General features: G+C 36.4%; 1 protein-coding gene across 4 annotated transcripts in view; it reads right to left on the reverse strand.

Moving 5' to 3' along the window:
• Sntg1 (syntrophin gamma 1) overlaps nucleotides 1-16868 on the reverse strand; it is a 357578-nt gene that overhangs the window by 116762 nt on the left and 223948 nt on the right. For all 4 annotated transcript variants that reach the window (XM_057790678.1, XM_057790676.1, XM_057790677.1 and 1 more), the window contains 4 exons: nucleotides 8680-8736; nucleotides 6248-6305; nucleotides 5185-5228; nucleotides 5055-5096 (listed from right to left, as the gene is read on the reverse strand). In XM_057790678.1, coding sequence (XP_057646661.1) covers nucleotides 5055-5096; nucleotides 5185-5228; nucleotides 6248-6305; nucleotides 8680-8736 — 201 coding nt within the window. The remainder of the gene's footprint in view (nucleotides 1-5054; nucleotides 5097-5184; nucleotides 5229-6247; nucleotides 6306-8679; nucleotides 8737-16868) is intronic.

Below are 16868 nucleotides of genomic sequence, written 5' to 3' on the forward strand. Positions count from 1 at the left end.
GAATTGTGAGCCAGTTAATGAATGATCTGGAGCTGGATGATATTTTTCTCTTTTGTTGTTGTCTAAGGTTGCCTGCATCACCTGATCACACCTTAAATGAGGTCTTTACTGCTGCACACTCCTTGCTCCTGCTCATACATAAAGAAGCACTGTATTCTAGAGCATTTGATGTAAATAATGAAATACTGTTTTCTGGTTAAAATCAACTGGAAGGAAACATTGCTTTTTATCCCCATGTGAAATTTTGGAATTAAGTAAAGCTTCTACTAAGACAGTGAAAATGTTAGTAATTAGCGTTGTGTATTAGTTTCTAAATATTTGCTTCCCTGTTAAAATGGGTTAATTTAAATGATAAAATTTTAGCTCCTCATTTGGCTCTCACGAGATTTATGAAGGCTTTATTTTTTAGAACTTTATCCAGTGCCACAAGTTTAATATGAAGATATAAATTATTTGCATTTCAAATTATGGAATGGCTTCTCATTATGAGTCATGGCGGAAAAAGAAGGTACACCTTTTCCTGCCATTCATAAAGTTTAAGGCAGAAATGTTTATTTACTCATCCATTCATTCGGCTCTGCATGATGATTTACTAATTTTAAAAGACTTATTGTCTCAGTGATGCTACTGTCTTCTCTGTTTAAAATCAGGGTTCTTGGAGATGGAGACATGGTTCAGTGGTTAAGAGCATAAGTCGTTCTTCCAAAGGACCACCGCTTCATTCCTGCACTAACACGGAAGCTCACAACAGTCTGTAGCTCCAGTTCCAGGGAGTCTGATACTCTATTTTGGCTTCTACCAGCACCAGCCATGTCAGTAGTACAAAGAAATATATTCAAGCAAAACATCCATATATATACAAACTAAAATAAAAATTAAACATAAAATAAATACAATAAAATTAGGAACCCCCTCCAATCAGCCGGTTCTTTTCTGATATTGATTCCTAGTACATATTTGGTATTTATTATTCATTTTGGTGTATTTCCTACTTACAACTATTAAGCATAATAGTCATCTACTCATACTTTATGATAATTACTGTAAGTCAAACACTATTCTCATATTTCCTCTTTCTAATATTTTTACAACATTTTACATGTTTTCTTAGTTATTAAATTCTGCAAAACCAAACAAAACCTGCCCACATACCCACCAGGCTTGAGCCACATAGAGTTTTTGTCAGAATAGAAACACACAGAACTCAGTGACAGTATAATTCACAGAGTGTCACACAATCAAGTTCTGATATTTGACCTTATTAAGAGAAGATGAACATCAGTTTTATGTGGTTAGAGTTCATAGACAGGAAGGCAGAACCATTTTGGTATCTAAATTTTGTTTTGTTTGTTTCTTCATTTTTCCTTTTTCTTTACATTACTGTTTGAGGCATTTACAGTTTCATTGTGTAGTCCAAGCTGATCTGAAAATTGCTAGATAGACCAGGCTGACCTTGAACTCACAGAGATCCACATGCCTCTATCTCCCAAGTACTTACAATATATGTGTGCCGCAATTCCTGACCAAGCAGCATAAATTTTAACACAACAAAGAAAATAGATACAGATCTCTTTAAAGAAAAATCCTGCAACATTAGGAATTTTTGATATTATGGGATTAAAGCTTAAAGGTGATGAATCATGTATACACAAGTGTATGACATAAGTGAAGTCATGTGTGCTGTTGACAGGATCACAGACATATAAAGGTCTCCAATTCCTCAACCTATTGAGAGTGCCAAAACCTTCCTAGATTTGAGACCAGTGAAGAGAAAAGGCCTTTTCAATTCTGAGTGTGAATCTTGACTGTGATGTGCAGAAATTTTCTACCATTGCTTTCTCTCCCCGGATGTTTACAGCCTGAAGACAGCTCCTCCAAAGACCCTGCTCCTATGGAGATTAGCCAAACCTGCCTCCTTGCTCAGCTGCATAGCCGTAAACGCCAGTTCTTTGTTCAGCTGTCTATAGCATATGCCACCCTGCTTTTCAGCTGTAGGTAATGAATACACTAAGATTTCCTGGGTGCCACAGATTCTCTGCCAGAGAGCCCAGTCTACACAATTCCAGTTTCTCTATCTGTGTTTGTCTTTTTTTTTTTTCATTCTTTTGTGGATCCAGTCAGGTGAATCCCTGGAAACATGAAGGAAGTGGAACATAAGACACAAAAAGAAGTCCTAAGAAGATGAAAAAGAGACCCTCGTTCCTCAAAAGACTGTATGTCCTTCTTCTCATGAACATCCATACAGATTCCTGCCAGGAATCTATCAAAACAATATACATATACATCCATGTGTGTCTGCGTGCGTGCGTGCGTGCGTGCGTGTGTGTGTGTGTGTGTAGAGAGAGAGAAAATGGAACTCATTGTTTTCTGTGTGATAATATTGGTTAGGAGATTAGGAGAATCATGTGTTTCATTTGGGTCTAATGGCAACATTCATCAGCTTATTCTTGCTGATGAATAACAGAGGCACAGACACCGTAAATTCAATAAATTGAATCTACATCATCAGAAAGCAATCTAGACAATAATTGTACATTGCTGCTTCTGGGATTTAGGACACACCATCTCACACTGCCCAAGGTGGCTCGACACACTGCTTCTAAGTTTATACTGAGGAACCTGTAATTCTCCTTCTTCAGTAATCTTGTTCCAAGACTTCAAGTAAAGGACCTGGGCAATGTGTGAAGCCCAGATCTGATTTAAGTCTAAATTGATGTAAGTCTAAATTGATTTAAGTCTAAATTGATTGACACACTGAGATCATCATTTAAGCGATTTGCCTAATGAATCCCTACTGAGTGATCTCAGTGGACAGTGTATGATCACTTTACACAGACACAAACCTGCATTCAAACACAGAAGCAAGTCTTCCCCAGGGGGCAGGTGACCTCCACAGAATAAAACTGATACTCAAGCGGAGCTGAATTAATCATTTCTAATGGTGCCAGGAACTAACTAAAGAAAGGTTTCTTTGTCCATTCCCTATGGTGGCATACTTCGCTCAGCCTTGATTCGGGGAGGAGGGGCAGTGCTTGATCCTGTCTCAGGTTGGTATGCCAGACCTTGTTGACTACCTAAGGAAGACCTTACTCCATCTGAGGAATGAATGGGGGATGGGAAGCAGGGAGATGGGAGCAGAGGAAGGAAGGAGAACTAGGATTGGTATGTAAAATGAAAAGTAAAATATTTAATAAAAAAGAGAGAGAAAAGAATATCTATGGGAGAAAGAAAAAGGAAATTCAAACCACCATGTTGCTGTGTTCATCAATTTATTTTGGAATCTGGAACTGCAGAAGAACTGTTTGTATGAGCATGCTCCTTCACAGTTACTTATCCTTTGAGCTTTTGTGAATTTCAGGTCATATACATTTGTTCTTCAACATGAAATTAACACTTCAGCTCCTTAAGGTAATAATTCCATTCACATAGGAATTAAAACAGTGAGGGGAAAATATCTAATTGCTTTTGTAAAGTCAAAGTTTACAGTTAAATAAAAACATTAGTATAGCTTGACTTGGTGACTCATGCACACAGGAGGCAGAGGAAGCCGGATCTTAGAGAGTTCAAAGTCAGTCTGGTCTACATAGTGAGTTTCAGGACAGCCAGGTCTATGCAGAGACCCTGTTTCAACAAACAAAAACAAACAAATAATAGTAAAAAAGAACAACCAAAAATGGTACCTGTATTTCAAAGCTAATAGGATTAAGCTTCTCCAAAAATATCTTTATTATGAGTAACTATGTATAATAAGCAATACAATGTTTAATGACTTTCTTTAGAATCAGCATACATATCATCCTAAATCAGGATATTAGTATTAATCTTCCATGCCATCATTATCTGTTTAATAAAAGAAAATTCTAGCATAGTTGGTCTGAACTAGTTACCTGCCTCTGAAGAACAAATTACAAGCATGATTCAAACTACCAGCATGTGGTTGAAAAGAAAATGCACTTTGGTTTGGTTTGTTTTTTTATTTCTTTCTGGATAATGAGCTCCAAGACAGAAGACAAAGTTCCTTTGTTTATGTGACTGTACTTAAAGGTACCCTGGGATCTGCAGAACAGGCACAGTGCTGGTCTTTCATCTGCTGCAAATTGTCTTTTGAAATGTCACCTTGCTCTGCAGAGATTCATAGGAAGTCAGAGACTTGTACAGGATTTTCAACACAGAGTGGCAAAAGATGATTTAAATATGCTTTTGTGAGTACAAAGTCATTGGAAAACACCAGCAGACTATGATTTCCAGCTCTCTGCAACAGCACTACTTGGGAAATGGAAGTTTTACACAGATACTTGCAGCTTCCTTGCTGAGACTTTAAATGTATAAATGAATCAAAATAACTTCTTTTTGACCCTTGAGCATACTTTAAATATATTCTTCTTTATCTCTTTCGGGAGGAAAGGGTACAAAATTCAATGAGTTCTTATGGTATTTATTCATTTGTGACCAATATTTCCCCAAACGTCTGACACTTTCATTTAGCTTTATAATGCCATTTTGTTACCTGCAATAGGGACTCTTTAACCTTTCTATTGAAGTATGGATTAGAAGACAGCTACTGTTTAACCATTTATAGTGGTTGCTGAAATTCAGTTCTATGACCCAGATGTATTAAATTAGAATGTATGCTGCTCCAAACATGGAAAAAATTCAAGAAAATAACAAAATGAAAATTTTGGCAAATTCTTTTCTTGTCTTTTCATCACCCCTTTCTCTTTTTAAATGCACTCCTGCACACACACACACACACACACACAAACACACACACATACACACACACATGTGCGTGCGTGCATTTCCATTTGCCCCAAATGCTGTTTAAAAATTTACAGAAATCAATTATTTTGTCATAAGCTTTCAAGCATTTGAACACTTTAGATATATATTTTTTACTTTGAGATACATTTTATTATGATAGTACTTTTAACTGTATTTCTAAAGTCAAAATTGAATGGAAAAAATTGATAGATCAGTAATATGCTACATAATTTTGTTCTTCATAATTGACATGACTCTGAGAAATGATAGCATCAGGAAAAAAGCAAACTTACCACTTCTTCATGCCTGCATTTCCTCACATTGATTCCATTTATCTGCAATGGAAGGAAATTCCCAGTTTCACACAGTGTAGTATAAACTGGCTTTTGTTCGCATCCACGAAGACAATAATGAGATGTATACCTGTAGAATTGCATCTCCGATGAAAAGCAGTCCTGAAAGCTCCGCTGTGAATAAGAACAATTGAATACACCTTGGCATTTGTCAGACAAATAAAGTGTTTTGTCTTAATTAAGGATAAAACTGTAAACTAATTATAAGTGTTTTAAACTAATTATGAACATTTTATAGGATCCCCAAAGAACGTAAATTAATAATATGATTTATCTCTTTTCAGTTGCTGAAATAAGCAGACATTTCTTTTGGGTTCTATCATTTTATGACCTTATAGCTCTTAAAACATGATCAGTACACTCCCAACTTTGTGATTTTTTTTTTTCTTTTTCAGCAAGACCAATTTGTGCTGTCTAAATAATCTTGGATGTGTGGCTTTCCACAGTAGCATGATTGACTTCTCATGTTGTACACTCTGGTTGTGTACTCTGTATTTTGATCGTGAAAGGTCAGAGTAATGATACGAATTTGATCAAAGCTTGTTATTAATAGTTCTCAAAAGCCAACATATATAGATATAATATATACATATTATGTATGTATATATGCATATTCATTAAAAATTGATACCTTTTCTTAGTGGGTTACCAACTTTTTTATGCCTTTATACTATGATATCTCTGGGCAAATATCTAAGACTTTCAATCTGTCAGTTTCATGCTTTTTGGGAAGTACTTTGCTGTTTTCCTGATTAAGTGTCAATAAACCCTTGATTTGTATATTCATGATGAGTTTTAGGTGTAGTCTCAAAGAAAGTGTGTAAAATTGAGAAAAACAATTGCATCTGTATTTGTCCATGAAATGTGACTTAATTTTTGTGTCTTTAAGCAACAGTTCAGAAGCTGTTCATATTTGGTCATTTCATACGTGATCAGTTCATATACGGTCATTTGAACTATTCGAGTCCATCACTTTCCCCTTTCTCTTTTGAAGGAGAACCTAGGGAAACTGAAGAATCAGACTTAACCTCTCACTGTATGAAGCTGCGGATCCAGGAGAGACGCTAACATACCAATCAATGAGCATGGCATCACAGAGGACTGACAGCTACAAGGTTAGCTATGCACATTACCTCTTTGCTCCTTGGAGATTTTAGAAATGACAACTGGAATGTCATGTTCTGCACCTCCCTAGAAAGAGACAGTCATAAATCATATTTTTAAGTCACCTGTTAGCCAATAAATAAATATAAAATCATTGAAAACTATAAATAGTACATGTAGTGAATACCAAGCAGAATTTAAGCAAATTTATAGAATTTCTTTTAAGTAAGCATTATTTCCATGAAATTTGGCTAAGTTTTTTTGAAGTATTATAATGATATTTAATAATTAGTAACAATCAACTATAAAATTTTTATTTCTCAAAAAATTAACATCCACAGTTGCATCCTGTTCAAAATTCATTAAAAAGAATGGAAGGTATCTTGATATTTGTTACATAGGATTCCAAGCATCAGATATTCATACATTTCAATTCTCTGACTATTGTACTTTGCCAAACAGACATTCTTTCAATGATTCATTCTCAGTGCTAAATAACCAGAGAGATCTTTTACCTACACTAACAGATAAACAAAATCAGGAGGGGACTAAGCGTGTTGGGGACAGAACCATCAGTATTTCCTAGTTAGTATTAGACTCCCATGTGTGAAAACAGAGGCTAACCAATTGTCATATCAAGGGACTACCTGCACACAGCATGCTCTAGCGGCTATGGAAGGAGGCTTAAGGATACTCTGCATAGAGTACACAGTGAAGACCACAGCATCAAGGCCAAAGGGCCATCTGCACATTACATGATGATAACACAGTAGTTGTCACTGTAGTGAGACACTCTGATCTCTCAGCAAATGCCAGGGCAGAGATAGTTGTTGTTTTTGTTTTTCATTTGTTTGTTTGTTTATGTTTTTGTTTTTTTTTTTTTTACTTCTAATGATGTGTGTTTGGAAATTTAGAATAGCAATCCAAACAGATGTGCTGGTGTCCTTCTACCAATATATTTTAAAACGATATATTTTGTGCAGCTAAAACTCATGATACATGTTCTGAATCTGAACAACTACATGCTAAAACCTACCTAATACTGGTTCTACTGGTGATGCCTTCACCGTTAACTAACCCAGTTATTTTGTTCTGCTTTTCTCAGTTGAGACATTATCTTCCTTTTAGCAGATATGAGTATGAATCCAGCATGTGCCAGCATTGACTACTTAGCTAAAGCAAACAAGGAAAAATATATGGTTCCTTGACCTAATTTCAAAATCCTCTAATAAGTTTTATATGTGTCCCTTGCCTGAACGGATGACAAATACACATAAAGTATATTTTGACACAAATATTTTGAATATTTAGTTTCTTTGCATTAAGTCATTTCGACAATGTTTATCATAGGTGATAGCCAAAAATTCAAAACGCCCCTTTCCTGACATACATAACGGAAACTGGATAAAATATCTTTATTCACCAAAACAATGTACTAAGTAAATAAATATTAACTAAAAATTTGTGATTAATAAACTTAATTTACTAATTCAGAAAGTCAGATCGATAAAGAAATAAAGTGTTGGGCTAGGTCTTCAGAACTCACATGCTGTAATCCCTGCTACTCCGCCCTATTCTCTCAGTCATTTCAATGAGGATGAACCGCATGAGTGATACATGTTTACCAGTCAACACTGGCAACACTGTACAGATTAAAAAGCTCTTAAATATCTTAATCAGAACTTGGAACTGATAAATGAACTTTACCAATCTCTTTAACAAAATGAAAATTGAGTAAAATGATAAATATAAAATACAATTCATGCTTCAATTGTTCCCATTTCTCCTCCATAGAGACTTGTTCATTTTTTATCCACGAACTTTCCATGCTGCTGGATGATAAAGGAAAGCTTCTTGCCACCAGAGTTAATAGAAAGATTCATAAAGAAATGAATTCTTTTTGAAGTAGTTCTACTTAATATTAGGTAAGGTCCCCAGTCCTTTCTTATAATAGTTAAATCAGAAGATAACGATAGTAAGGTTCTATAAGAACATCCCAGATTACAGTTTACTCTAAACATCACAGAGCCATTCTTGTACTGAGTCACCAACTTTTTTTTTTTTTTTGGTTTTTCAAGACAGGGTTTCTCTGTAGCTTTGGTGCCCGTCCCGGAACTAGCAGACCAGGCTGGCCTCGAACTCCCAAAGATCTGCCTGCCTCTGCCTCTCAAGTGCTGGGATTAAAGGCATGCGCCACCCACCGCCCGGCTCACCAACTTTTTTTTTTTTTTTTTTTTGGTTTTTCGAGACAGGGTTTCTCTGTGGCTTTGGAGCCTGTCCTGGAACTAGCTCTGTAGACCAGGCTGGTCTCGAACTCACAGAGATCCGCCTGCCTCTACCTCCCGAGTGCTGGGATTAAAGGCGTGCGCCACCATCGCCCGGCTCACCAACATTTTAATGCACACAAAATGTTAGCCTTTACAGCTCAGCCTTTGCAAAGAAAGACTGGAAAGGTAGCTACCTTTATGCTTAATCCAAATCCTCCTACTGTCTGCCTTCTGATTGTCACCGTTCTTTCCTGAAAGAGAAGAGATTTAAGAGTGGTAAGTGTTTCTTTACACTAAATATACTTTTCCCTATTGTTTTTTCAATTTCTGTTTGAAATGTGGAGGAAAATATTTTCGAAAACAAAAATACTTCAAATATTGCAATTAGTGGAACATTTTACAGGATTTTGTTTTTGTTTGGGGAGAGGTTTTTGAGACAGGGTTTCTCTGTAGCTTCGGAGCTTTACAGCCTGTCCTGGAACTAGCTCTTGTAGATCACTGGCCTCAAACTCACAGAGATCCACCTACCTCTGCCTCCCAAGGTGCTGTGATTAAAGGTGTGTACCACTACTGCCTGGCCACATTTTTAAATCAAAAGTTAATCATCTATTTGCCAAAATAAATGCTCCTAAATTCACAGTATCTAAAAAAATTCTTTCAATATTATTTTGAGAACAATTTAAGAATTTTTTTGTACTCTCATTTTCATGTTGCACATTCTTGAGTAGCCTAACAGTATCTCACTGGCAAACGGAAGAATCCCCCAGCTGAGGCCTTGTCTGCACCAGCAAGTGATAGACTTGTGATTTAAGAGCTAAGATGCAGGGTCTTCATAGCCTAGCACTTCAGAGAGCAATGTGCTGTCTAAGAGATACACCACTCGATGAGAAAGCTGTATTAAAATCCTTACTTTAAATGCTGAAAAAAAAAAGAATTTACATTATAACAATGACAATGGAATTACTAATGTACATCACTAGTATCCCTTAGTGTAAACAAGAATTCAGCTATAAAACTACCAATTCAGGGACCTTGGTGTGAGCACATGGATCGTATCTGAACATATTCTGAAATTTTCAATCGGAAAAATTAAATTTGGGGGATTTAAGGAAACAGTTTTTGCAGCATAGTTTTCTGGAAGAAAGATGCAGGGTGGGAAGCTGTATCTATATCCTGAATCATTTATACCAGCCATCTCTGACCATCTGCCCTCTCTCTTGCATGTAGGAGTGATGTTTGTGATATTATTTTGCCTATATCTCCAAATATTTCCAACTCATTTACCTGCCATCTCATTTCTCAAATGCAAACATGGTTCTGTTACTTCTACATCAATACTTTCTCTCTTTTCCTTTTCCTTAAGGACTATGTGAATGAATATTTAAAAATAAAAACCAAAACATTTTATAAATAAGAAAACATTTTAAAAATTGTACTTTTTGTAGCATTTATTAAGAGTTAATCCTTAAAGTGAGGATTAAAAGCTCATTACTTTACCAATCAGATCAGGTAGGTGACATGTCTGCTAGCTGAACTGCCCCACTCCTTAGATTCTGTTTCAAAAGACCCATTCACACCTTACCCCTCCCAATTCAACAGCCACCACAAGGGCAGACCCCACCCCCAACTCCAATTAACTTCCACTGGCCTTGTGCAGGCTACACCATTGAGAACAGGTGCAGGCCATACAAGTCAAAAGAATGGAGACTCTCTGTGATACAAAAGGCCAAGCTAACTGCCAGAATGCCAGATACCAATTTCTAGGCAGAATCCCTATTAGATCAGAGGTCATACCTATTGGCAGAGGCACCTTGTTTGTTCTCAGTTGCCCAGACACAAAATAAGCACACAGAAACTGTATTAATTAAAACACTGATTGACCTATTAGCTTATGCATATTTCTAACTAGATCTTATATCTTAAATTAATCCACTTCTATTAATCTGAATTGTCACACGGTTGTGCCCTACTGATAAGGTTCTGTCCGGGATATGGTGTCTGTCTCCTGCGGCGGCTACTTGACTTCTCATTGACTCTGCCTACTTTCTCCTCTACCTCTGCTTGGAATTACTGCCTTACTCTATTCTTCCCTGTGATATTTCCAAGCAGCTTCTTTATTCATTTACCAAACACATTCACAGCATTCAGAGAGGAATCCCACATCACATGCCAGCTGTCAGAAATCCGGAACACAAAACCCAAGGGGAAATAGAAGGCAAGAAATAAAACACCCATCCAACAAAGACAAACTCAGAAAAGAACACCTAGACCTATAATCATCCCAAATCCAGATGCCTAAATGCCAGGGTAAGAATAGAATCAACAACACCCAGGGAAATATGGCAACACTAGAGTCCAGCTCTCTTACAACATCAAGACCTGAATATTCAAATACAGTTGGAATACAGGAAAACAACCTTAAAAACAACCTTATGAAGATGATAGACATCCTTGAAGGGAAAGTGAAAAAAATCCTTTTAAGAAATCAAGGAAAAGACAAAAATAATCTGAGGAAATTAGTAAATAACTTTAAAAAAAATGACAAGGTAGCCAAGAAAAAGCAAACAGTGAATGAACGTATTTGAGACCTAAAATATGAAGTAGAGGCAATTAAAAAAAATGCTTCATTTCTTTTAAATAATGGTCTGCTGCATGCATGTGATACAGTGCATCAGAAAACCTTGGCCTGGTGATAAGACATACAAATTAGACATGCAAAAAATCAGAACAGAGAAACAAGTTTTAAAAGCGGTCTTTACCGAGATGTGGAAATGCTACACAGAGGTTGTAGGAAAGACTGCAGTGAATTCAGGCTGCCCCAGAGAAAGGAAGTCCTCATACAGAGTTATAGTTCTTATAATGCTCCATTAGTTATGGGCCAGCATATTTAAGGAATATTTTTCTTATGGTATAGGGAAGTTTACTCATGTAAGACTCAGATGAATGGTCTTTTCTGTTCAGAGACATGCTGTCACTCTGTAGTTAGAGCATCCTTGTAGTTAGAGCAGAAGGATGAATGTCAGACATAGTCCATGTAGCATATTTTCAGAAGGAATTAGGCATCCGCTTACTGAAGAAGGGTTAGTACTGAGAATCTACTTGTATTTTCCATATGAAATTCCCAATCTACTGCAGTTGTACCGTTGGTCATGTATGATTCTTCCACGGAAGGCCTACACGTGACTCCTCTTTGATTCTCATGAATGTCATGCTGTAGGTATGAGTATGAAATTTTGCTTAGACATGTGACTTATTTTTCTTTGCTACAACCAAAGTGTATGTTTGAGAAACCAAACTGCTTCCAAAGGCAGCGAGACTTAACTTCATACTCCACAAATACTTGCTCAGTCTTATTCATTGCCACTATATTCACAATAGCCAGGAAATGTAATCAACCTAAATAGATATCTTTAAACTGAAAAATAGATACAAAACTCATGTGTGCTATAGAACACTATTAAGCTGCAAATAAAAAATAAAAGCATATAAATTGTTGGTAAATGTTAATACCTAGAAATTATTATATTGATTGAGTAAACCCAATCCCAGAAAAACTAATACTGCATGTTTTCTCTCATTGGTATTACTATTCCAAAATCTTCAAAAGTGAATATATAACTTTGTATAACTTTAGAAACAGGTTCACACTGGGCCAGGGGAGAATCACAAGAAAAAATAGCAGGATGAAAGTCATATGATGGTAAAGGGGGAAAATGAATGTCTTCAGTTGAGAAGGGGAAAGAGATATTAATGTAGAAGAAGGCAGAAAGAGTGAAAAGAACATTTAGGATGGCCATAATTGTACTGTATTTCTTTACCTAAATCATACAAACTGCATATAAATATATACATAAGCATATTTACATATATAGTGTAAATGAAGTATGCCACTTGAGATGACACGGTTCCTTCCAAAAAGACATAGACTAGCTAACAAAATCCCAAATAGCAGGCATAAGAAATGTGATTTCAAGTTTCTGGTCAGAGAAGTCTACGAGACTTCTCAAACAATACAGGTTAGTGCTGTTAGCCTTGATTGTCTCCCAAGGGCTGAAGGAAAGTTCTGACTGCTGAAGACATCAGGCCCTTCAAATGTAGCACTCAATATCTGAGCTAGATTTGACCGGAAAGCCTCTTAGCTGAGGAATAACTTTCATAGTACAAGGAGATGCTATTCTAGTTTCTAAAGGAGAGAAACAACTAACAATATTACTTAAGTGTGACACCAGTTTGATGGTAGCTACAGCTGTCTTCTTAAGCTTAGATCCTGCTGAACATGAGGGAAATCATGTCTGGTAGCAGAAAGCTGACCAACTATCTGGGGCTAGTTAAGCCATGGATATTAGAGGAATTATCAGCATATATTGTTTCAAGCTATACTACTAAAATAGCATAGAACTCATACAGAAATAGGTATATTTATCAATAGAATAGAATTAAGGACCCAGAAAGAGGTCCAGATACCTACAGCTGTCATATTTTAACAAAGAAATCAAAACACACACTGAAGAAAAGTCAGCATCTTTAAAAAATATGTCAGAAAAACCAGATATCAACATGTAGAAAAATGAAACTTGACTCTGAGCTAAAATAAATTCTAGATATACAGGAGATCTCAATGCTTGGCCACAAAATTAGAAATTCATAAATGAAAGCATATAAAATAAGAATAGTAACAATAATAGTAATAATGATAATAAATACCCACTTCTGGATATAGGATCAAGTATGGATTTTCTGTACAAGACTCTGGCTGCCAAGTAAAAGAATTGGCAAGTGGGGATTCATAAAATTAAAAGTCTTTTGTACCGTGAGGAAAACTTTTAATCACTTGAATAATCAGGTCGAAGAAGAGAAACAAAATATTTTCCAGTCTAAAGTCTAAAATACAAAAGAAACTAAAATATAAAACAAATGCCAAGAAACCCATTTAAAAAGTGGGCTGCAAACAGAACAACATGTTCTAAAAAATGCAAATGGATTAAAATTTTATGTTTAAGGACACTGACATCAGGTATTTCAGGGCTTTATCTTTTCCCTGTCTTCATGGTCAATACCATGAAAAACAAACACAACAGTGCTGGTAGGGATGTGGAGAAAGGGGAACACTTAGGCACTGTTGGTGTGAGTGAAAACAGGGACAGTCACTGTGAAAACAGTGTATTCATTCCCTAGAAAAATAGAAATACATCTACGATGCTAATGACTATACCACCCTTGGGCACATATCCAAAGATTTATATCCATGTCCATAGATCAGCCACCCAGATGAATAGCCAATCTCTATGCCTTAGGTACTGGACAAAACTCTGGGCCCCTCCCCCTGTAAACTATAAGTCCCACTCTGCCCCAAACCTACCCATCTCCCATGACCTTAGAGGATCTCCTATGCACGGACTGTTACTGCAGAGTGGACCAAGAAGTGAGTGACCATCTCCCCAGTTCAACAGCCCAGTCTCCAGGCCCTTAGTATGAGGGCAAAACCTCAGGTCCCTCCCCCACCTGCCTCAGCTTCACTAGTCAGCCAGGCAGGCTGCTCCAAAACCCTCCATCAGTCAGACCCTGAACCAGCAAGTCTCACTTCACCCACCCATCCCCAGAGAAATAAATGACTTCCGGAGACACTGTAAGCAACCTCACGAGTGGACCAAAAGTGGTTCCCTAAGATACAGACAACAACTGCAACAATTGGTCCAAGAGAGGATCCCTGAGACACCGACACCAAAGCAAGGGATGAACCAAGAGGCTTTTGCAGCATGCCTGCTGTTTTGAAATCACGAAAGATGATTTATAGCGTGCAGAAGGAGCTCTGTGATTCACAGGAAAATGCTGAGGTCTCCGCATTTTAGAGAAGGCTGTAGCTGAATGATGTAATCTATTTGAAAACACAATTGTCCGAAGCTTATTTAATACAGTCTAATAGGAAGGGAGACTGGAAAAGAAAGGCCCTTCATCCCTATGCATTGCTTGACTGACACAACTGTGGCTCCCGCGGCTGCTTAGCAACAGAAAACTATCATTCCCTAGCTGTGTCAGTCCTGAGAATGAGGCAAATTCAAAATAAAAGGAGAGTTTCTATTAAACTCTGAATTTGAAGTATCCGGTAAATACTTATTGTATTGTTTAGTTTTATAGAAGGGATTTAAGTATCCTCAGGTTTCCATGGAACTATCCTTGGTGATCTTAGGGCCCACCCTCTTTCATGTATTGCACAGTGACTTTATTGTTCCTTTGTCAACAGTCCTCTTCACCTTGTTCCGTATCCACGTCAAGTTCTGAAATGAGAATTACATCCTATTGTGACCACACAGAGTTCAGAGAAACCTTGTTCCCCTCTCTTCATTATCTTACCCACTTTCTTTACTTGACTGTACTTGCTCCACTCATGTTTGTACTAATATGGTGAAGAAACCACTCTTTATTGCTTGTTTTATAAACACCCGAGACTTCTTCCTCTGAATGAGCACATTCATATTTCTTACCCCCAGCCATGGCTGTGGGCTCAAATCTGTTTCAGGCTAAATATTAACAGAAGTGGCTGAGAAAAGATCTGTATCCCTATAACCAGACTGGCTCCTCATAACTTCTAACATAACTTCAAATTAATGAGATCTTCAACTTTCCAGTGCAAACCTTTCCGTGAAAAAAATTCACTCCTCACAGTAAATCCCATAAAACACTGTTAAGAGAGTTCCTTGCTGGGTGATTGAGTTTCTCTGGATGATTGGTACCACAATTCCTGCTCCTCAGGGTCTCCCGGTGTTTTTGGTGGAAGAAAAACATATCAACAGTTGATGGAGGAAGCCCTTCTATTTCTCATCTCATTTGTCTGTTGTTGACCTTGTTTTCTGACTTGACTGAATACTATTTAGAAAATCTTACCTAAGTTTATAGTGCTTTTTTTCATATTTCCTTCATTTTCTTTTGCCACTTTTTGAGTTACAGATGTCACATTGAGTGTTTGAATCTCTCTGGAATTGGTTTTCATGTAAGACAAAAGATAAAGATCAAGTTTAATTATTCTAAATTTAGGGATTCTATTTTCTAGCCACTAACTATTGAAGATGTATGTTCTCTCTGGTGTGTATTTTTGAATATTTGTCAAAAATAAGGAAGTTTAAGTTATTTTTGTGAGGATGATCATCTTATAAATATTGATTCTTCCAGTCCATGTGCACAGAAGAGGAGAGTCTTTCCATATACAAGAATATACCTCAATTTTCTTCAGTGTTCTGAAGTTTTCATTGGTAGAAGCCTTTCAGATCTTTAATTGAATTTATTGTAATCTATTTAATCTATTAATTTGTTTATTCATTTATTGTATATAATTGTTAATGAGTTTTTTCCTAAATTATTTCTTTATATGTTTGACATATGGGAAGACTACTATCTTTTATATGTTAATTTAATTTTGAATCCTGTCACATTGCTTAAATATTTATCAGCTGCAAGAAATTTATGGTAATTTCTGCACTTTCTTATGAATAGAAAATAACATCATCTGCAAATAATGATATTTGGATTTTCTTCTTATTTGTATCACTTTTCCCCTTCTGTTACTGAACTTACTGAGACTTTAAGCAATATCTTAAGTAGAAGAGGGAAATGGAAATAGCATGCCTTGTTCCTAGTTCTGATGGGAATGGTCCAAAATTTCTTTCATTGTTCATGAAAAAATGATGGTAAAAGATGTGTCATCATATTCAGCCTCTATTACACTGCAGTGTTCAATCCATTCCTTGTAACCATAGAGTGTTTCCCATAAATGAAGTTTAGATATTTGCAAAAAGTCTTTTCTACATCTTTTCAGATTATCATATAATTTCTATTCTGTCCATTAATGTCATGAATCACAAAATAATTGATTTACACGGTTTAAATCACTCCTGCATCTCTTGGATAAAGCTAAGTTTATCACACTGAATATTTTTAATATGTGTACCTGACTCAGTTTTCAAGTACTTTAATGAGACATTTTGAACCTATGTTCATCAGTGAAACTGGCCTATAATTTTCTTTGTATGTGAAAATGTGTAGGCATGTTTCTTTCTGTACATTTGATTTTTGATGGTAACAAATTTGTAATACTTCCTTTTATTTTAAAAAATAGATTCAGAAACATTGATTTTCATTGTTCTTTGTTTCCATGATATTTATTGAGCTCTACATATCTCTCTGCTCTCCTCCATGCAAGAAATTGGACACCAAAAGATCACAAAATCTAATTTAAAAAAATGGAGTACAGACCTAAACAAAGAACTCTCAACAGAGGAATCTAAAATAGCTGAAAGACACTTAAGGAAATGTTCAACATTCTTAGTCATCAGAGCAATGCAAATCAAAACAACTCTGAGATTCCATCTTACACCTGTAAGAATGGCCA

This window comes from Chionomys nivalis, chromosome 16, assembly GCF_950005125.1.
Source record: "Chionomys nivalis chromosome 16, mChiNiv1.1, whole genome shotgun sequence".
Taxonomy (NCBI): Eukaryota; Metazoa; Chordata; class Mammalia; order Rodentia; family Cricetidae; genus Chionomys; species Chionomys nivalis.